This window comes from Microchirus variegatus, assembly GCF_963457635.1.
Source record: "Microchirus variegatus genome assembly, chromosome: 19".
NCBI classification, from domain to species: Eukaryota; Metazoa; Chordata; class Actinopteri; order Pleuronectiformes; family Soleidae; genus Microchirus; species Microchirus variegatus.
In genome coordinates, this window is record NC_139820.1 from 9,263,212 (window position 1) to 9,286,201 (window position 22,990).

Sequence of the window (22,990 nt, forward strand, 5' to 3'; positions counted from 1 at the left end):
TGAAGCTGCGGGCCGTACAAAATCTGACCGAGGGCCGTGATTGGCCCCCGGGCCGGACTTTGGACATGCCTGCTTTAGGGAGATGAACGGGATGGATTTTCTTCGGTTTTATTCATCAAAAGAGTTGTAAAATGTAGTCAAGACATTGACAAGATTAGAAATAATGATTTTTATTCAAAATAATAATTCTGCCCTTTCATCAAAGAACCAGCAAAACTGTTTTCAGCTGTGCTAACATCATTGCACAAGGGTTTTCAAGGGTTTTCTAATCATCCAATAGCCTTTTAACGCGATTAGCAAACACAATGTACCATTAGAACACTGGAGAGATGGTTGCTGGAAATGTGCCTCTATACACCTATGTACATATTCCATTAAAAACCAGACGTTTGCGGCTAGAATAGTCGTTTACCACATTAACAATGTATAGAGTGTATTTCTGATTCATTTGATGTTATATTCATTGAAGGAGTGGGTATATATTTAACCACACGGTGGCAGTATGTAGCTTCCCGGCAGTCACGCTGTCTTCAGGCCAAAGACCAAGCAATCTGAGCCTCACACCCTTGATATGTGGAGGGACAGATGCAGAGAGAACACCCCCCCCCCCCATGTGACTCTATGTCATCCACAAATGTTTTTTTTTTGTTTTGTTTTTTTAAACGCAAAAACATCTGGCTGATCATTACACCCCTCTGTGCAAACATGGACTGTAAACTCCCCCCTGAACAGCCAAAGTTCAGCTCGATCACGCAAATGTGTTGCAAAACGATGCTCTGACGGCTTGACTGGCTACATAAAAACTTTAAAATGTCTATGTGAGATACTGGCTCGTCAGTCAGGGGTTGAAGGAAGCTTGGAGAGACCACGACAGCATTTCCAAGTGTGTGTGCGACTGTGGGCCTCCCTCATAAAACTCCCAACCTCCACTGAGTAATGGGCTTCACTGTCTTTTTTTTTTCTTCACTATTCCTCCCTCTATCTTTACAAGCATCTTCAAAGCTGGGGAGGAAACATCTGCCCTATGTCACCTCGCTCCACCCCCTCACTTCACAGAGCAGCCAATGGAAGATGAAATGCAGGCATACACACACACACACACACATACAATTAAAGTGATAAAGAACCACTGAGGTGGAAAAGCGACTCTGTCAGACTGTATCAGTGACAGCAACAGGAAAATGTAATTCATCACCTTCTGATCCCCTTCTTTCCATGTTTACGCCTCTGTATACATGATAACTCAATGGGAACATATGCTCTCTAATGGAGTCTGAGATAAACAGCGAGAGAGAGTCCAGGGGACGTTCCGGTGATAGGACATACACTCACACACAGACACACACATAAAAACTGTTTGTCCATATTTAAAAGGCATTATTTTAGTTTACCTTACTGTACAGCACACAAATGTGCTACATTTGTATATAAATATATATATTTATATACGTATATATTGCTCTCCACAGTCAAAATCTACTTGGAAATCAAATAGCAATAAAAGCAACTAGTGGACTACATTCTAATATGCATATAAATATATATATATTTATATGTATGTATGTATATACATACACATATATACATATATGTATATTGATTTCTACAGTCAAATAAAATCTACTTAGAAATCAAATAGCAATAAAAGCAACTAGTCTGATAAATTCTAATATATATACATATATTTGTATATATGTGTATATATATTGCTTTCCACAGTCAAATAAAATCTACTTAGAAATCAATAAGCAATAAAAACTACTAGTCTAATAAATTCTAATATATATATATACATATATGTATATTTGTATATTGCTTTCCACAGTCGAATAAAATCTACTTAGAAATCAAATAGCAATACAAGTAACTAGTCTAATAAATTCTAATATATATATATATATACATATATATTTGTATATATATATTGCTTTCAACATCAAATAAAATCTACTTAGAAATCAAATAGCAATACATATATGTGTATATTATATATTGCTTTCCACATCAAATAAAAATATACTTTTCTACAATCTACTTCGAAATCAAATAGCAATCAAAGCAACTAGTCTAATAAATATATACATATTTGTATATATATATTGCTTTCCACAGTCAAATAAAATCTACTTAAAATCTTATTTTGTATACATATATATATATATATATATGTATACAAAAAGTACAATACATACATTAAAAAACAATAGTTTTAGTTAAACCTACTTTAAGCCATAGTTAAACATCCATTTTCACACAGTAACAAGTCAAACTGTTTTTGGCCTTTTGCAATACTAACATGGGAAAACCAAGTCATTCAGGAAGGAACCAATGAGGTGAGCACTTCCTCTGGAAGTGACAGGTGGAAAAAGGGGGGCGGCTGTCGAGTCTGTTGCTATGGTTCCCACCGGATGAACTACTGAACTGCTGATACTGTACCTTGCGGCACTGGTCTGTGAAATCAACACTTTCTCCAGGCAGACTTATGGGTGGAAGCAAAAGCCATAATGTCCTGTTGTTAATCTGAGCTCACAGCTCAGTGTGTGTGTGTGTGTGTGTGTGTGTGTGTGTGTGTGTGTGTGTGTGTGTGTGTGTGTGTGTGTGTGTGTGTGTGTGTCAATGAAAATTCTCTGTTTGGATGGTTAATGTTGTTTTGTGCAGACTGTTGACAGGATGGGCTATGCCCTGGCTCAAATAGGTCACACAGGAAGGAAATGTAGGGCCGCATAACACCGACGGACCATTTTTCTTGTCAACATACGTTGAACGGCCGCCTTATAAGGTATGATAGAGTTCGGCGGATTGGCCAAAGAAACATTTAGTTCAAACTGGGCATCAGAATGTGGATGAAAGGAGATTAAAGTGACTTTTAATGTGGCATAGTTGTTTTGTGCCAGATGGGCTGGTCTTATTATATTTTAGATGGTGCTCTGCTGGGATTTTCACACGCAGCCATCTCGACAGTTGACAGTAAAATTGTCCAAAAAAAGAGAAAATATCCAGTGGGCAGCCATTTCCTGCGAGAAAATGTCTCGTTGATGCCAGAGGTCAGATGAGAATGAGCAGACTGGTTCAATACAACTGGTTTTCCCAGTAAATAAGTAAGCAATGTGAAGTAATCCTGAGTTACTTCTGCTTTACAGCGTTATTTGTTTGTTTGATTTGATAGTTTGGTTGAAGATGGAGCCGAGAAGCGAAGATTCATGGATGTTGTGAAGGAGTCGGTGTCACAGAAGAGGACAAGATGGAGACACATTTTAGGGAAGTACATTATCGACAGTGTACTTCATGTGCAATTTAGTCATATTAGTCAAAACAAGACAAGAAGTAGACAGGAGAAGATGTTTGTAATCACTTCCCTAAAATAACTTTTAACTTCCAACTTTGACATTTGGGTTCTAACTGTTTTTCTGTAAATATGTTTGAATGTACAGACACGTACTTTCACAAGTACAGTCGACATTTTGCACCTGCGGTTGCTTTTGCATTGTGAGTGTTGACACTTTTTTTCTTTTCTGCGTTTTCACAACCTTCTCATCATGAGACGCCAGAACTGACGTGAGAAACAAACATGAAGCAAACATAGTGAGGGTGTGTTAAAAATGTTGCTTTTAATCAGGTTTGTGGACCATGAGAAGGTCTCAGGATATCTGAGGAAAATCAGTTCTCTACACTCATAGAAATAAAAGTGCTAAGTAGAACCATATAAGGTTCTTCGGCTTGTCCTCATAGGAGAACCCCTTTTTGACTCCAGGTAGAACCTTTTTGTAAAGGTTCCACCAATAACCCTTTTAAAACCCTTTATTCAGGAAAGGGGTTTTAAAGGGTTCTCTTGATCAAAATGGTTCTTACTGGAACCATTAGTGTTACCAAGAACCCTTGAAAAAAACCTTTCTTCAGGAAAGGGTTTTTCAGAAGCAAATGGTTCCAGGTAGAACCTCAGCCCTTGCACTCTTAGAAATAAAAGTGCTAAGTAGAACCTTATAAGGTTCTTCAGCTTGTCCTCATTGGAGAACCCTTTTTGCCCGGGTTCCACCAAGAACCCTTTTAAAACCCTTTATTTAGGAAAGAGGTTTTAAAGAGTTCTCTGGATCAAAATGGTTCTTACTGGAACCATTAGTGTGACCAAGAACCCTTGAAAAACCCTTTCTTCGGGAAAGGGTTTTTCAGAAGCAAATGGGTCCAGGTAGAACCTCAGCCCTTAGAAGGACCCTTTTGGAACCCCCCTGGAAAATCATAAGACATAATAATCACGCAGAGCGTTAACACCTTTTTTTTTTTACAAGCCTGCTCTTCTTTGTTATGACATGCTGTCGATTGTGTTTGTGGCGTCAGAAGGAAGCCACTCGAGATTGGCAGAAAAAAAAGAAAGAAAAAAAACTCAGCACTTCTGGTTAAAAATAACGCAGTATAAAACCAGGCTTGCAGAGTGATCGGAAGCCACAGAAAGCAAGAAGCTTGGAGAAATATGTGCAGCACATCACTCACTGTGCCTTCTTTTTTCTGTCAACAGTCAAATAAAGATATCATCATCAATAATCATGGCATCATCATTATGAAAACATGTGATTTTCTTTCATCCGCAGCAGGACCAGATGGACTAATGTGAGAAAACAAACCGAGCAAAACTGTGGGAATCGAATAAATGTGAGAAAAGATGTAGAAAGAAGTGATGATACCAGAGGGAAAGAGAGAGAAGTCACAATGTGTTCAGAAAAGATGTTGGGGGGGAAGAGGATGTGGCAACTGAGGGAGAAAAAGGTAAATTTAATCCACCTCAGATCTTCATAGGCTTGACCAGAGTTGACCCAAAACCACTGTGGCTCACCTCAAACTTTAGAGCGTAAACAGCAACAGTGTGATTATAATCAATTCACTCTTTTTCCACATGGTAAGAATCTCTCTCTGTGTCTCTGTGTATGTGTTTGTCTGTGGCTCTGGGCGCTAACATTTATACATCTGTCAGTGTTGTAAAGCTTTATTCCACAACGCGAGCGACCGAACAGTAGCAGCATGACGCAACGGCAGAGCAACTTCAGCTCACAGCGTGGCGTGACAATAGATCCTTTCAGTCTCAAAAATGACTCTGATGATTACACTTGACAATAAATGCTGAGCTTGACAACAGCTGAGTGATCATTCATTTTTCTGTGACCCTTTTCGGGATGATTTCAAACTCTCCCACGACCCATGGGTGGGTAACGTCCATGTGCCGCAGCCTTAAGTTTGCAAGATTGATTGAAAAACCCAGCGTAACTTCTCTGCGTCCCTGTGCGTTGCAGCAATAGCTGTTTACACATAGACAGATGTTGCATAAGTACAGTTAGTGCGTCAGGGGTGGAAATGTGGTCATGGGAGAGTGTTTCATTTGACCAAATGAAAATGTGTCACACATGCCCATGATGATTATGTGAAAGTCACAGCTTGAGAGTAAACTGACATATTACAACAACAAAAACACACTTGTTTGTCTTGTTTTAATGAGATTTTCTTTCATTTGACAGACCACATTTTTTCCCAGGCACTTTCTCCTTTTAGATGACTGATGGTCACAACGGGCAGACGCTCACTGAGTGCACGTCTGGCGGCTGCAGGCATGACACACACACACACATATATACAAACTCACACGTGTATATAGTGTGCACATACAGAAACACTGATGTAAACAATGGCACGGCTGCAGATAAAGTCATGATCACTTTTCACAGCCTGACACTCTCGGAAACTCAGATATTAACAAATGTAAAGAGAGTCACACACACACATACACCAAGGTTATTGTAATTGACAAAAACCAATAACAACAAACAAAATTGAAAAAAAAATTAAAATGTGAGTTTAAAACCCCTGATAACTAAATGAAACTGACTCAGGTTGAGACTATTATTATTATTTATGTTGTTATGTCTTTAGTCTGTTAGCTATGTTATTTATCTGACTATACATCTAACTGCATCCAACCTCAGCAGTATTACACACATTCTCTTGTAGACTGTGATATTTGATTCAGGAATAGTTGTTCATGTGTCCTAATACACCTTTAAAGTTGGATTATTGTTGTGTTTTTATGACACAATACTTATTATTCTGACCTTTTTTGAATCTTGCACCTGGCAAATACTCCATATTACACAAAAAACTAACACTAAAACCAATAAAAACTCAACAAAAACTAAGCAAAACATGGAAATTAATAAAAACTAGCAAACCTGCTATAAAAACTTACTAAAGTTAAAATTCCAGTGCTTTTGTTGTTGTTTTTCAGCCAATAGGGCTCGGGCACAGCGTTGCATTCTGGGACGTGGCGGCCATGTTGATAGCTTCGTGAATGTAAACAAACAGCAAGTGAACGAGGAGAAGAAGCAACAAGTGTGTGTGTTCACCCTTGAATGAAGATGGATAAAGAAAAACGCAGAAGAACCAACTCGCGGCTGTACTTTTTAACAAAGACAGAAGCCAGCGCCGCTCTCACTTCTGCTATGCTAGCAGACGCGCTAGCTTTAGCATGTATGCTAGCGGACTTTATGCTAACGTATTAGCATAAAAGTTAGACGACATGACAACAGCACCCCGAACCTCTTATTAGGGTGAGTTTTCATTAACATTGTTGATCAACGTTACATTAGTGTTCATACGAAGTCGCATACAAGGATTAAAACATGTTTTCTCATGCTAGCCACTGTCTTTTAATAATCCACTATGCATTTCTGTGCAGCTACATCGTTATTAGCTACCTAGCCTAGCTCAGTATTGTTGTTTTAATCTTAATCTTTGAGGCTAAAATTCTCCCTAAAGCAGTTTGAGGAGTGCCTACATTCAGATGGCCACATCTTCTTGAAATATTTTCTGATTTCCATGTGTTAGACATTGATGGAAAGCTTAAAATCACACCTTCAGAATCTGTAAATGACTCAAAATGTCCCTCAGTCTACTTGTTCCTGGGTTTTCCATGGCTGGCCACACATTTTAAAAACAAAAAGTTAAAACTAATGAAGAATTCATCCACGCACACCGAGCAATATCTGCTTTTATTAAGTTATTTGTTCCTAAAGATGCTGGTGGGGAACATGAACTTAAATACTCTCTCTTCCTCTTCCTGCTTACATGCGCCAGTGGTTTGTCTCTGTCTCCACGCAGAATGCTCATTTGTCTTTATATGTCTGGCCCTCTGTCTGCATGAATATGACAAGTAACTGACACAGAGTCAACTCCATGCTTAGGAAACCACGGCACAGAGTCAAGGAGAAACTGACGGGAGGAAAAGAGGTGATATATCAAGTAGCATTTATCTCACTGCGTGTTTGCATATATATGATACGTGTGATGATGTGTGCAACAGTGTGTTGTTTTCTTGTCACTATGGCAACAGAAGCCAGCAGCCGGTTCCCTATATCGGCCATCACCGCAACATGCCATAGGAAACTGACCGTTCGCACCTAGAATTAAGTGTAAAACGTGGTAAGATGCTGTATCTGTATGCTATATGGTAACCGTGGCAACTGGCATCAGCACTCTCTCACATGTGGGGGAAAAAAATAAAAACCGAAATTTGCTACTCTTACATTATGTTACTTCAGCCTCAGTTGACTAATGTCTTTGGTTTGTCCTCGTCCATCTGGATGCTGTTCTTCACAACTGCTGTATCATGCATCTTTGTTTTAGGGGGTTAGCGACTATATTTAAGGAGGGTGTAACCAAAACCCCCAAAACACAGGAACTTACGTATCAGGAACAAACTGTCTGCATTGGTGACCTTACCAAGCCTGACTCACTGCATGGTAACACTTTATAATAAGTACACACTATTAGCATGAGTTAAGCATGAATAATGTTGAATTCATCATTTATAACGGATGAATATTCATAATTATGTAGTTTATAATCACAGTTATACATATATATATATATATGTTTTACTCGCATGCTGAAGTGCTGCCATGTACAAAACATAGATAACTGTGTTTATAAACTACATACTAATGAGTATGCATGCGTTATAAATGATGAATTCAATATTTATTCATGCTTAACTAATGCTAATAGTGTGTACTTATTATAAAGTGTTACCGCTTTACAATGACATCTGCATCACTGGATTTAGGAAGTTGCAAACCACTCGGTTACACAAATGACCATTTTGTTGTCTACTTCTGAAAGTCCTTTCTTTTGCAATGTGAAACTTATTTTTTCTTTCTTTTTCCACAGTGAAATCCCCCATACAGACAGTGGGGCCCTTTGTTGTAGCCATTTTGACTCACTCTGGTTACTGTCAGAATATCACAGGTGTACCTTTTTCCAATCAACTCTTTTGGGTTTAGCTTCCTCAGAACTGAACTTATCATCGTTAATGTGTTCAGTCCTGTTAAAACATGTCAAAATGCCTCATGTTCGAAGGGCTGATTTGGGGTGAGTCACAGATATTAAACGTATCTGGTTCAATCATTAGTCAAGGTGATTGGCAACGGTGCTACCAAGTATCTCGTTCTTGGGTTAAAAAAAAAGGTCAAAGATCTGAGCTTGTATGCAACAGTGCTGGACAAACAATTTCCCAGAAACCAAAATAATTAAACGTGGCGTAAATGATGTTCCTCGCCTGCACTAACACTAACACCCTAGTGCAAACACGGAGGCCCATTTTTTTAACTGTTTGAAAACACTGAACTTCTAACGCAAAACTCAAACCACCCATAAACTACAGTGGTTTTTGACAGCAAAAATCAACAGTGACTGAGAGGGATGGGGTTTAGTTTACAGTAAGTTGTGGCAAGTAGTGAATTATAGACTCAGCCAGAGAGACCACCAATCTGGCGACTTTCTTTTTTTTTGCATTTTCACATTTCCAGGACTGGTTTGTGGATTGTGTCTGCTCAGAGCTTCGTGTCTTTAAAGATGATAAAAAGTTTCTTTGCAGCATTTTTTCTGCCTGTGAGGAAAAAATGCTAAGAGTTGTCAGTGGGACTGGGTGAAAGGCTGAACTTTGAGGGGGAGACGGGGAAAAAAAAAAAGTCGGAGGAGGTGGTGGAGAAGGAATTGGGGGGAGTAGAGGGAAACGCATATAAGATTACTTACTGGCAAAATTCAAGTAAAGGAGCAGCTGTTTAGATTGAGTGTTAGTCATCGTCTCTGTTCACCCCCTCCTCTCTTTCACTGTGTCTCCTGAGAGTGTTGTGAATAGCTCCTGAAATAGAGGCCACTGGAGCGGAGAGGAAAATGTGAAAGGCGGTGTGGACGGGGGTGGTGTGTGGTGTGTGTGGAAGCAGGGGTACGGGTTTGTGTGTGTGTGCAATGTGATACGGTGCCAGTGTGAGAAACGTGTTCACATGGAAAGATACGGAGTGAGACGGGAGAAGAACGAGAGAGCCTGAAAGAGAGCTGTGGCGGAGGGAAGGCCACAAATAAGTGAAGGGGAGGACAGCAGGGAGAGAAAGCAATGTGAGCGAGTGAGTGAGCAAGAGAGAAAGAGAGAGGAAGGGGGAGAGCAGGGTGTGCTCAGACTGAATCAGAGGGAGGACGAAAGCTGGTGAAGGTTCACTATTATTTTTCCTGCCACTATATGAATATCCTTTACAAAAAGGAATTTATCTTTTCAATGGATTTACTTTTTTAACTTTATCTTTATCTTTGGATTCTATTAGTGGAAATACTTTTTTGAGTTTTTGTGAAGTTATTATTATTAACTTTGATTAAGCCAAACACATTTACAGTGAATTCATTGTACTGGTAAAGTCCTCAGTGTGTGGAATATTCTATTTTTTTTTTGCCTTTGACATGGGGATTGTTAAGGAGCTGCTCGTTCTGGGTAAGTCTGTGAATGAAAGCACAGTGTATGTTGTCACATGTTGCCAGCTGATGGCTCAGAAAAGAGAAACACAAAGTACAGGGATTTTAAGACATGTTGGATGTCAGTTGATGCACTTCTGCTTTTGAAAAGACAGGCGCTTTTATTCATTCAGGCGTTCATTTCGTCTTGTTGAGTTAGTACAACTGCTGGTGTTCCATAGATTTGACAGGAGAATGAACGCTTTATTTCTAGTACGCATGGGTCGTGGGTCATGTAAACCCTGCCAGGCACACTGAGAACCGTGTAGAACAACCTCTGTCACCGGACAGATTCTGCTCTGACGAGGGTTGTCAGAGAGCAGCTCGTCTGGCTCTTAAACCAAAACACAGTCAAAGCCTGAATCACTTGGTGATTAGCCACAAACCCTGGTATGGTGTATGGTATAATGGTATAAAATAATATAATAACCAAACAGACACAGAACTACCATGCATACTTCTTTGCACTGCAGCTAATATTATACTGTACTAGAATGGCAGGCAAAAGAGTGCATACTGTCCATCAGTCTCATAGAACTCACTCAAGACTTATAGCAGAACAAACTCCCCGACCTGTCCCTTTATCTGGCTCTTCCTCTTACTTACCTCTCCCCACAAAGTTTAAATAATATTCATGTGAAAATATTAATCTCCTGGAACGAGGCGGTCACAAGGTGTCACCATGTGAGCGTTATTATGAGTGAACTATATTAAGTAAATAAGACTTTATTTTTATAGCACTTTTGAAAACACTCTTAGTTTAGGATTGAAAAGCTTGTAATGTAATCCTTTTTGTTCTTAGAAGTTTATAAAGTGATTCTTCCCTTCTGACTGTCGAGAACAGGCCGTTTGCATAGTTACGTCACGCTAACCGCAGAAGCGCGTCGTCGCCTGTGGTTCTCGTTTTTTGGCACTGATATTAACCATCACCATAAAAAGTAATAGACTGTTTATTTATTTATTTAAGTGTGTACTTTTGGTGATTCAATGATGTACATATATATATATATATACACCATATATATATTTGTATGTATGTATATAAGTGTGCATATATATGTGTGTATATATATATATGTATATGTGTGTATGTATGTATATGTATATGTATGTGTATATACAGTCCTGTGTCATGCTATAACCAGCATTACTACTGTTATGAAGATTATAGCCGTCAGAGAGGGTCAAACAAAAGCCTCTCCATAGTTTGTTCAACCCTAAATCTTTCGCAGTAATTTTGATCTAATCAACAAGATGAATGGCGCAGAAAACAATAAAAGTCTAATTAGAATAGTATAAATAAAGTAAACAAAAAATAATAGAAATTGATGAAAATTAAATAATTGAGTTGAACTTGACTGCACTTTAGCAACACAATTTGCCTACTGTCTGCGCTATGAAACAAGCATTTGCAAACCGAGACAGAAGCATTTGCCAAATAAGTTTCTTTTTCTGTCAGGCCCAGATGTAACGCAACAGGAAGAGAGAGAAAGAGACGCAGGGAAACGCAATGTGAGACAAACGTCACATACAGCGAGGATAGTTTCTCCCACAGATAAAGCATTCTTTTTTTTACCACTTTGCGTATACTGGTGAATGAACGTCAGCAGCGCATGAAGCCGGCCCTTGTTCCTGTCTGTCTGCTCATGAAGTGGGATTCAATCACATACACACTCACTCACTGTCACTGACAAACTGTCTGGTTTTCCTGAAGTGGTGTTACTGTGAGAGCTCCAGCCTGTGTCTGACAACAACAGAGGGTTCATTGTGTTCAAGGGAGGGGAAAGAGAGGGAGATGGGAATATGTGTATATATATATATATATATATATATATAACTCACTCCACATGCAAGAGGTGCTGATTTCTTCAGTGACTCCTGAGTCAAACAAATGTGACTGACGTGTTTGGCAATGTGGCGCTGATGTTGTGGGCGGAGTTTAGTGGGAGGAAGAGGAAAAAAATAAATCACACTCAAATGGAGGGTGCACATATTGAACTAGAAAAGCACTCGGAGAGCGCAGACCTCCACCAAGGTAGCTGAGACCATAACCCCCCATCCCCACCCTACGGATCATGCCCAAAAGTTAGCACTTGTACCTGGTCCCATTGCAGACATTTCCTGAAAATTTTATGCAAATCCGTCTGTGACTTTTCGAGTTATGTTGCTAACAGACAAACAAACAAACAAACTTCGGCTAAAACATATAACAATAACCGGCCTATTCAAATGGCGGCGCGTGGGCCACATGTGGCCCAAAAGCAACTACTTTAGTGGTCCAAAACAATGAGGAAAAACTAAATAAACACATCCCACATAAATCACAGTAGCACTGACCATGTGTGGGTCACGTGACAAATATTTATCTTAATTCAGAGAAACTAATGCTGTTGCTAATATTGTGTACCTTTTTGATTGTATGTACTGTGAGTTGCACCCGGGTTAAATATGACAAACTAGTTTATTTTCGATTTTTGAGGGTAACAATGGAGCAGGTGTGTCTCTCTCGTCATTGTTACTATAAAATTCGATTAACTGGCCTCTTTCTTTTCCCCCTCAGGCTTGATGTGTATGCTGGGGACGTGTTTCGATGGCTGTAAACCAGGATTAGGCCGCGAAAGGGGCAAATGTGTTGGTAATAATCTGCCATTACCTCCTATTTTAACAATTGCTCTCCTTCCTCTTCCTCAGGAAATTTGGCAGGAAATAAGAGTGACTGCTGTCATATTTGATTGCATATCGTCCTCTATGCTTATGTTTGTTTGTTTTTTTAATTCAAATCTATAGATGTTAATGAGTGTGAAGAACAAGGATGTGGGAATTACACAACGTGCATCAACACAATAGGCAGCTACTACTGTCAGTGCAGCGTTGGCTTCAGAGAGGTTAATGGGAATGTGATTTTCACGGCAGATAATGGACAGTGCCAAGGTGAGTGTGTGTGTGTGTGAAAGAGAGAGAGATGGTGCATGAACGTTCTCCAGTCCTTCTCACTGGTATCATATTCCTTCAGATATCAACGAGTGTATCGAACATCAGGGAATCTGTGGTCATGGTGGTTCTTGTTCTAACCAGATTGGGCACTACAATTGCACCTGCCTTTCTGGGTACACCAACTCAACTCTCAGTGAAGGCTGCATAGGTGAGTAGAGTCCACTTTGATGTTACTACAAAGTTGTGCTTGGAATTTCCAGAGAACACAAAAATACTGTACACTCCCATAGGGTTTCCTCATCATTGGTGCAATATGCAGCCAGGAAGCTTCTGGCTATTTGTCTTTACTTTTAGTGCAGCGCAGTCACAGTTAGGACACATCGGCATATAAACTAGCAGAGCCAGGAATCGAACGCGCAACCTTCAAGTTGACACAACATGGGACTAGGAAGAGATAAAGCAGCAAAATCTCTCATGTTATTTAAAGGAATTCTTAGAATCATTTCTGTGTATCTTGATTTTTGCTTCATACAGATTCAGCTGACATATGACCACAAAGCCATATCCTGCCTCCCGCTGGTTCTGATTAAACCTTACCGAGAAAGTTAGAGATCATGTTTGTTAGATCTTAGATCAAGCAGCATCGACAGACTGACAAGACCTCAGTTCCAGCGATACTTAGGCTCAAACTATATTTGTCGTATTCAGTGTTTGTGGCTGCTCATCCATTTGCTATGTCTCTGCTCATTGTCCTTCAACAGACATAGATGAATGTGCAGACCCTACCATCTGTGGAGAGAAAGGCACGTGTAAGAACACTAATGGGAGTTACCTGTGCGAGTGTCCAAAAGGATTCACCAATTACGGCAACGAAAGGACTCGTTGTTCAGGTTAGTGTAGCCACTACACACTGTTCCACTTCATGAACTTTATTTCTTGGTTAATGTGCAACTTTTGTTTCCTCATATTAAACGTCAATTTCTTCACACAAAGTTTCCTACATGCAGCTTTCAGTGCAGTGGCTGCAGTTGGCTTGTTTTGTTTTATTTGGCTTCCTTGTTGCCATGACTCTTCAGTCTGACTTTATTTTTCGTGTTGAACGATTACGCGCAACTTACAAGATAACAGTGAGGATTTCTGTCCGGTGCTGCTGTGTTGCTTGCTCTGTAGAATGTCTGCTCTCTGTACATAATACTGTGATGAAACATGACGATCACATGTTTTGCTCCATGTAGAACTTGACTGCGACGGCTTCAGTGCTGAAAGTGGGCCAACCCAGGTACGCTTACGTGTTGACTTACTAGCATGACGGAAACACTATCAACAACAATCAATAAATAAACTGTATTGCAAGGTTTTTTTTTTCAAGAAGTGGATTGTGGTTGTGGTTGTGGTTGTATGAGATACTGACACATTGTTAGCCATCCTACAGACAGAGCCAAGTGAGAAGGACTGGAGGGGTTGGAGTTTGGGTTGGATAATGTTTAAAAGAAATATAAAACAGTTATAGGGTTTATTTTTGGTATGTGGCTAAAATCTGATTTTCCCCTGTGTCGCTTTCGGCTGCTACGTTTTCAGTGAGAGCGAACATCCATGTCTGAGGCAGTTTCCCCACAATGGCACAAAGTAAAGACAATGTGGGTCAGAACTTTGAAAATCTTTAAAACTAACCCTTCCAACTGTGTTTATTATTGCATTGTTCTCAGGGTCACTTATAGTACAGCGACCCAGTGGTCGAGCGTTTTGCTCAACAGCGTTGCCTTTATTTAATATGAGACCACCCTGTGGCCGTGTAGGGTTTAGTATGTGAGTTGTAGTGTAGGACAAGCTGAATGGTCTCATTATTCTCTCTGTCTCTCAGTTGCTCGGGGGCTTGGCAGATATTTTATCCATGATGAAACACAGCTGTGTGGCTCTCTCCAACCCAAATGCTACATTTGAAGAGGGGCTTAATGGAGATGCGCTACTGGAGGTCAGAACATCAGATAAAAAAACACACATACATGACACATGTATACACACAACGTGTACAATTGTTAATCTGTCTGCTTTATGCTGCAACAGAGACTTTTTACGGCTACCGATGCCATCCTTTCACCTGGTCATGTGGACAGCAGTGAAGGTGTGAGCGCATTGCTCACTACACTGGAAAACTCCATTATGCTCATCGGTCCTCAACTGAAAAAGAACCTCACCAGGATGGAGACTAATGAGACAGGTAACACTCACAATGTGCACGTCTGTAGTAATGACTGGTAATCACTGGCCTTTTCCCTAAATGATAATGATAAATTCCTGTTTAATATTGCAGTCTGGTATTTGCATTTGAAATGAGGAATTTGCTTGTTTAGATGCAGAGATTGCTGTTCAGAGAGGAGACACCCGGCCCACTGGACCAATCCATTTGACCAATGACAATGCAACACTTGACACTGACTGGGAAACAGCAACAGGGACTGGAACATATCCCGGTAACCTCTTTTTTTCCTCTCTTGCCTGGTCATGTCTGTATATGAAAGACAGTCACACTTCTTATTCTTTTTGTTCAGGCTTTGCTTTGGCTGCACTGTTGAGCTACAAGAACCTGAAGAGCTCTGGTGACAAATCTTTTGAGGAGCTCAAAGGACTTGAAAAAGATGGCGTGGATCCCTCCGTTCAGATCTACTCGAGAATTGTGTCCGTCGTGGTCTCTAATCCCTCCACTCAGCATCTGCACCGCTCTGTTAACATCACACTCAGACATGTGAAGGTAGTCCCACCTTTCCTACTGTCAACAAACAGCAGTCCTGCTTATTTTGATTGCTCCAGTCATAACAGTTGCATTGGAGTTATAAATAAAACATACGGTCTGTCTGTGACATAATGTTTTGTTTTTGCCAATTAGGACACAGACGCGTCCCTCGAGGTGAGCTACATCTGTGCCTACTGGAATGAGCGAGAGGCCTGGTCAACAGATGGTTGCTATCAGCAGTCGTCCAATGCCTCGCACACTGTGTGTACTTGTGAGCATCTGAGCAGCTTTGCGGTACTCATGGCCCTGTACCCCATGGAGGTAAGACACACATACAGTGACCTCTATTCGGACACTGCTTTGACATCAATTCATTTGGAAAGCCGGATTTCCAACCAGTTGATGCCTAACCCTTACTAAACTAACCCCGCATCACATTGTAATCCTAACATGGACCATTTCATCAGAAATGAGGTTCTGCCTCATTAGGACCAGTCCAAAAACTGCTGGTCCTGATGAAGTCAGTGTTTATCCCAAAAAAAGTCCTATTTTGGATCTTTTCTGGCTCAAAAAGTGCACACACAAACACAGGTTTGCACAGCTATACACTACCGTTCAAAAGTTTGGGGTCACTTAGAAATGTCCATATTTTTGAAGGAAAAGCTTTTTTTTTCAATGAATATAACATTAAATGAATTAGAAATACACTCATACATTGTTAATGTGGTAAACGACTATTCTAGCTGCAAACGTCTTTTTTAATGGAATATGTACATAAGTGTTTAGAGGCCCATTTCCAGCAACCATCTCTCCAGTGTTCTAATGGTACATTGTGTTTGCTAATCGCGTTAGAAGGCTATTGGATCATTAGAAATTCTTTTCTAATCTTGTCATTGTCTTGGCTATATTTTCTATTCATTTTGCAACTCTTTTGATGAATAAAAGTGTGACTTTTAATGGAAAATTATATAGGTGACCCCAAACTTTTGAACGGTAGTGTACGTCTGAGGGTATTGCATCTACTCCCATTCATTTGGAAAGCCCTAACCTTTACCTAACCACAAATCAAGCCTGCAAATCTAAACCAGTTCCTCAGAAATTACGTTCTTTAGATGTGACAACTGCAAGTACGCACACACACACACACACACACACTCGCACACAAAATGTACCCTTGGCTACTTGCGTAACCCTAACATTACCCTACCTCAACATTTGATCATAAAAACATGGACCTTTTCTCATAGACAAAGCATTTAGTATCATTTGAACAGTCTGTTTAAATGACTGATCAGATGTTCTCACGCACATTAAATTAAAACACACACTTTAATCAATTGGCCAAATGATTACAAGCTGTGTAAAAGGTAAGACCTCTGTTTCTGTTTGCAGCTGTTTGAAAAATCACCGCTACACTAAAATAAGACTTCCCACTTCCTCTCCCTCACTTATGTCACTGTAAACACACACACACACACACACACCGGTGCAAATGATAACCGCATGAGCTCAGTTTACAGTCATGACACCAGGATCTGACGTGGCTTTTCTCCTGTAGCATCCGTTTGCGCTCCAGCTGGTGGGCAAGATCGGGCTGATCATCTCCGTCGTGTGTCTGATCCTGAGCATCCTGACGTTCAAGTTCTGCCGCTCCATACAAGGGACGCGCACCACCATCCACCTGCACCTGTGCGTCTGCCTCCTCCTGGCTGACATCATCTTTCTGGCGGGCATTTCACAAACTGAACCCGTGGTATGTTTTGGAGAAGCAAATAAGTTACACAGGGGGCAGCAATCAGACCAAAGTCTTCCTGTTCCAATAATATAACATATATATATAACATTAGAAATATGTAGCTACTTTTGATCCTATCTTTCTTGTTTTTAATTTTTATGAAATTTATATTCATATTTCATTTTATTTTTCTCTTTTAGAACTCTCGGGGTCCCTAGACATGTTATTGATAACCATTGTTCCACCTACTACAATAGTTTTTGTCTTGTGAGCTAACAGATGTCACTGACAGCTTTGACCAGGAGAGGGTTGAATTATGCAAATGTGATGATTCTGTATCTTGGCTCCCAGAAGGTATAAATCGTTGAGGCTAGAATTCTCCATAAACCAGTTTGAGGAGTGCCTACGTTCAAATGGCCACATTTTTTAAAGATTTCCATGTGTTAGACATTATGTAGTATTATAGTAGTATAATAGAAGTATTATATCTAAGAAAGCTTAGAAATCTCACTTTCAGAATCTGCAAATAACATTGCGGTGATCCAGAGGCACGAAAAGAAAAGGAAATACTACAGAGCAATTTGACACTCACACCGAAAAAGTAAAATATTTAAAATGGAACAAAACCTGATTTTTTTTTGGTGTACCCACAAGTCGTGGAAAACACTCCTAAATGGACCAAGATGATACTTATTCAGCAAATGGAATTTGTAATTTGGAAAAAGTGAATTCTAAAGCGCAGTAAACCCAGTCATTCAGTGGACTGACATAGTAAACGCTTCTTGTCCCCAACCGCCCCTGCTCTGCAGCTGTATACACGCAAATGCTCCCTCAGTCGGGTGTAATAATTTTGTTTTACAGATTCCATTAGCACTGCAGATGAAGGACACAGAATCAACTTTTTAATCATTTTAATACTTATATTTGGGACTCTGGAGGCCCTATGAGTAGGCAAAGTGTGAAAAAAGATGGCTTCTGTCTCATTGCTACGTCACAATGACATATTCCTGGAATTGTTGTCTCGCAGAGCTCTGCTTTGTCCCTAAAAAACGTGAGAGTGCAGGCGAGGGCAATAGTATCCGGAAGAGTGGAAGTCCACAAAGTGTTCTATTCTTGGCTGCACAGTGCAGTTCTACACAAACTTCCAGCCTCAGAGAGTATTTACGTTAGGATTTAACTTGTAGAAATCGGGTATAATATGTCTACTTTAACAATAGTGCTTACATCATTTACACTGACAATGTGTTTGTGATCAGAACATTTGGAAATTTGTAGTGCTTGATGAATGATATTGCTACTTTTGCTAAAGTGAAGGATCTCTGAATGTAGTTGTGCACAGAGAAGTATAACCTTTGTTACACTGACAGCACTGTCAGTGTAACAAAGGTGTAACAAAGGTGTAACAAAGGTGTAACAGTGTTTCTTTCATTTCCTCTCTCTTCTCTCTCTGATCTTGACATCGTTTCTGTCATCATGTCATGTCACAGGGCGGCTGCAGATTTGTTGCTGCCATGCTTCATTATTTCTTCTTGGGTGTCTTCGCCTGGATGTTGCTGGAAGGTGTGCAGCTCTACCGCATGGTAGTCCTGGTCTTCAATGCCACCATTCGTCCACTATATCTAATAGTCTTTGGCTATGGGATGCCCCTTGTCATCGTCATCATTTCGGCGATCATTAGACCGAACAGATACGGCACAGACAAGCAGTGAGTGAAAGAGATTGTTTCCTTGCCTGCACTTGTGTTTGTGTTAACAATGACATCAGTGGATTACATAGACCAGCTTCTATCTACAGTATGTCTGTGACGACATGCCGAAACCCTTCTCATGCACGTGTTGTTCCTTTCCCCTGGATAGCTGCTGGCTGTCCCTGAAAGATGGCCTCATCTGGAGTTTCTTTGGCCCTGTGTGCTGCATCATCATCATCAACGTCCTCTTTTTCATCATCACCGTGTGGAAGCTCGCCCAGAAGTTCACCAGCCTCAACCCAGATCTCTCCACGCTACACAAAATCAAGTCAGTCTGTGTGTTTGGCCCCCCTGAGTGTGACCAAAAAGAAACGTTTATAATAAGTACACACTATTAGCATGAGTTAAGCATGAACATTTATAATTGTGTTTATAATCTACATAATAACCCTAACTCGTTATAAATGATGAATTCAACATTTATTAATGCTTCACTAATAGTGTGTACTTATTATGAAGTGTTACCAGTTTTTGTGTGTCCTCCTTTCCTGCTGTTGTCATGTGTTATGTAAGACAGTATGATACAGACACCTCCCCCGTTGCACAATCAAACAGTTAAAACATACGTTTTACAGATATGGTGCAGTTTTGGGGATAAACACATGGAAAGAATGTGTGAAAGGGAAAAATGTGGCGATTGTTTTCATAGGACTGATGCTGCTCTCTGATGGGAATACTATCGAAGGGGCCCCCCCCAAGAACCTATCCAAATCATGCAGATGTATACGAAATTGTGGTGGGGTTAGAAAACTAGAAATGTGAGCTTACCATGGAGTCAAAGCAATGTCATTTTGACTGGAAACTGCACTGTTCACATCCAAATCCACAGACATGTATAACTGGCAGCATACACTACCTTTCAAAAGTTTATTCATATTAGAAATAATGCCATATTTCTCTTTCTTTTGCTCTTTGGGGGGTTTTTCCAGGTTACAGCACTGAGTGGTAACTGAGTCATCTGTCTGTCTGCGCTCTTGTTAACCTTTCTTTATCATTCCTTCCCCCACCTCCCCCTTATGTTTCCTCTGCAGAGCATTTACAGTGACGGCTATCGCCCAGATGTGCATACTGGGACTGATGTGGGTGTTTGGTGCCTTGCTGTTTGAAGAGAGCAGAACAGCGGAGGTGGCAGCGTATATCTTTACTATTCTGAACAGCCTACAGGGAGCGTTGCTGTTCTTCATGCACTGTCTGCTGTCCAAACAGGTACAATAAATAGCTAGAATAGTCGTTTACTACATTAACAATGTATAGAGTGTATTTCTGATTAATTTAATGTTATATTCATTGAAAAAAGTGCTTTTCCTTTAAAAATAAAGACTCAGTGACCCCAAACTTTTGAACGGTAGTGTATATTTATATCAGGAGGCAGGTCAGCTTTTGGACCAGCACATTTTTACTAAATATATTTTGAGTTTTGCTCACTGAAGGCTGCATAAATTCTCCCACACATGGAGTATAGTTGTCAAAGAAATACTGTACATTGCAGTGATATGAGTTTCTTAAACTGATGTTCTACCGCCCTCTGCAGGTGAGAGAGGAGTATGCCCATTTCTTCTCCTGCATCTGCACACCACAGAAGAAGAGATACTCAGACTTGAGCAGCACCAATCCCTCCAGCAGTCAGTCACAAGTAAGCTGCAGATCACACGTACTCATGGTAGTTGTATGTGCATATATATCTTTTACCTCATATTTTAACAGTATTATTATAAATGCTTTGAATACCCTTTCTCTCGCCATTGAGACATATTTTTTCTAACATGTTTGTTTGTTGTTCTCAGGGTTCAAGAAGTGCGCAGCACACTGGGGAATCGCAAATATAAACAGCTATGTCCTTTCACCATCCTCAAAGACTAAGCCAAGTTGGCCTTTATTTGAAAAATGTGGGTTATTTACAGATAATAATAATAATAATAATAAGATGAATAAACTCAGTCATTATTTACCTCACCTTAATGTCAGGTTGAACCGAAGTTGTCGAAGTTAGCGGCTTCACCAACCTGAAAGATTGGAACAAAATCTCCATGTTGGCAAGAGATATAAAAAACACACAGTGTCTGATCCAGGAAGAGAAAACGTCTTAGATGAATTCTTGTTTTAATGATGTTGATGTTCAGCTGTGTGTGCGTGCAAAGGTCATAGCATAGGATTCACGTCATTTCCTGTGACCCTTTCGCCCCCAAATCATTGTCAATTATTTTTATAACTCTGATCTGGGTCACAATTCGAGTTCTCAAACAGCTTAAAATGATAAAAACATTCAGTATAGACATTTCAGATCCTTTTTAAGTCAATTGGATGATCTCTCAACCTTCTTTAAACAGTGAAGCATCAACATTTTGAATGTAGGCGCCGTTAGTGCGCCTACAGTCCAACTGAAGCGGTCCGAAAAGAGCAGCGCTACAAATTACCAGCGTACCTGTGTACTGCGAATGTGTGCCTCTGTTTTTAAATTTTAGCGTTACTTTAGAGACTCATTTTAACAATCCGGAGTCATGTCACGCGCGTCTTTTTCCGGTCAGTCGTCACGGAAACGTGTCATGCGCTAACGTGCGTTAACGTTGACGCCGTTAACGCGGCCAGCACTAATTATAATAATAGCTTATTGGTTGAGAACATATCACTGCCACAATATAAGCTGTAATTCCCTTTGGTTCAGAGTGATACTGATTTACTGTTTTATACAAACGCTTGTTGTAAATAAGGTTTCTGTTTTCGCGCGACCGTCACAGGACAGAACACTTTCCATGTACTGTATCGAACAGTATGCTGTATTGGTAGGAAACTGATGATTCATGACGCCGATGACCAATCAAGTGGCTTCAATCAGATTGCCTCCATTTTTTTTATATCTGATATTCTTGATTTTAAACAAAATAAGTGGATTTCTTCAAAGCACTTGTGGCTGTTGTTGTTTTTCTTAAAGAATCTATCTTGGCTTCTGCCTGAGCTGTGCCTTTGTCCACAAAGTTTTTTTGTTAGTCATTTTGAAATGACTCCGTGGACAATTCTCAAAAACAGACCCCCACCCCTTTGATAAGAGTGCAGCTTCCTGCAATCAAACTGTGTTTATGGAGTAAAATGTCCCTTGAGTCCCTGTGCAGTGTTACATTCCTGAAACGAGAACTCCAGCCATTTTGTTGGGGGGGTCCAATGGGAGATTTTCAGACTTGATTTTTATTATTTTATTGCACTTTGTCTTTGTCCAGCACATCTTCACTTACATGGTGCACAGAATAACCCAGTCCCAGGTACCCAACCAGTTCACATTATCTTATGATACAAAGATTAGTTTTTCTATGATATACAAAGGTATTGGGACCTTTTATTGTTTCTCCATTTCATATTAAGAGTGATTTGTTTGCCACTGAGCTGAACTCTGGTTTGTAAGTGTGACTGGCGACAATATTGTGACCATTGTTACTGTTTGTTCATGCATTTCAGAAATGTATATTTATGTGAAAAAGCTACTATATGCAATATGCAGCATTTGGTGAATGTAAGATTGTGAGATTCCTATTGTTTTGAGTTTACTATACATGATGTAGTTTGAAGCTATTTTTTTACTTTGGTTTTGTGTGTGTGTGTGTGTGTTTTCAAAGTTGTTGTTTGGTACTATGTTTATTTTAGGAATATGCAGCAGAAATTGTTATTAAAATGTGTAAAAAGAGAGTTTGTGTGTGTGGTTCATCAACATTAGTCAGATTAGAGACACTTTCTTGGTTGTGAAATGGAAAAAAAAAAAAAACACCTGAGGATTTACTGTATAATATATGAAGTAATGGATGAACAGTTCATAGGTATTTGATAAATACCTTCATCAACGTTTATTGCACTCCTGTCAGTATTTCTGTGGTGAAATGGACCATCAGTGTATAATGAACTGACTTAAGTGGACTGTGTTTTATAATTACTGATAGTTACAGTTTGTAGTTCAAATGAAACAAATTACTGTATATTATAGTATATTATGATTAATAGATAGATAGAAGTATTCTTTTAGCCACCTTTAAGAGAATAG

General features: G+C 39.8%; 1 protein-coding gene across 1 annotated transcript; it reads left to right on the top strand.

Moving 5' to 3' along the window:
- Nucleotides 1-9,768: 9,768 nt before the first annotated feature.
- Nucleotides 9,769-22,492, top strand: LOC310940702 (adhesion G protein-coupled receptor E5-like; the record flags this gene model as incomplete). The annotated part of the gene is made up of 17 exons (XM_083905691.1): nucleotides 9,769-9,799; nucleotides 12,380-12,454; nucleotides 12,607-12,750; nucleotides 12,833-12,961; nucleotides 13,515-13,643; nucleotides 13,989-14,032; nucleotides 14,615-14,725; nucleotides 14,818-14,971; nucleotides 15,105-15,224; nucleotides 15,303-15,502; nucleotides 15,638-15,805; nucleotides 17,043-17,237; nucleotides 18,707-18,924; nucleotides 19,076-19,234; nucleotides 19,998-20,172; nucleotides 20,498-20,599; nucleotides 20,751-22,492. The coding sequence occupies 17 exons, from the start codon at nucleotides 9,769-9,771 to the stop codon at nucleotides 20,790-20,792; spliced, it is 2,196 nt and encodes a 731-aa protein (XP_083761817.1). The 3' UTR covers nucleotides 20,793-22,492.
- Between the last annotated feature and the right edge of the window lie 498 nt (nucleotides 22,493-22,990).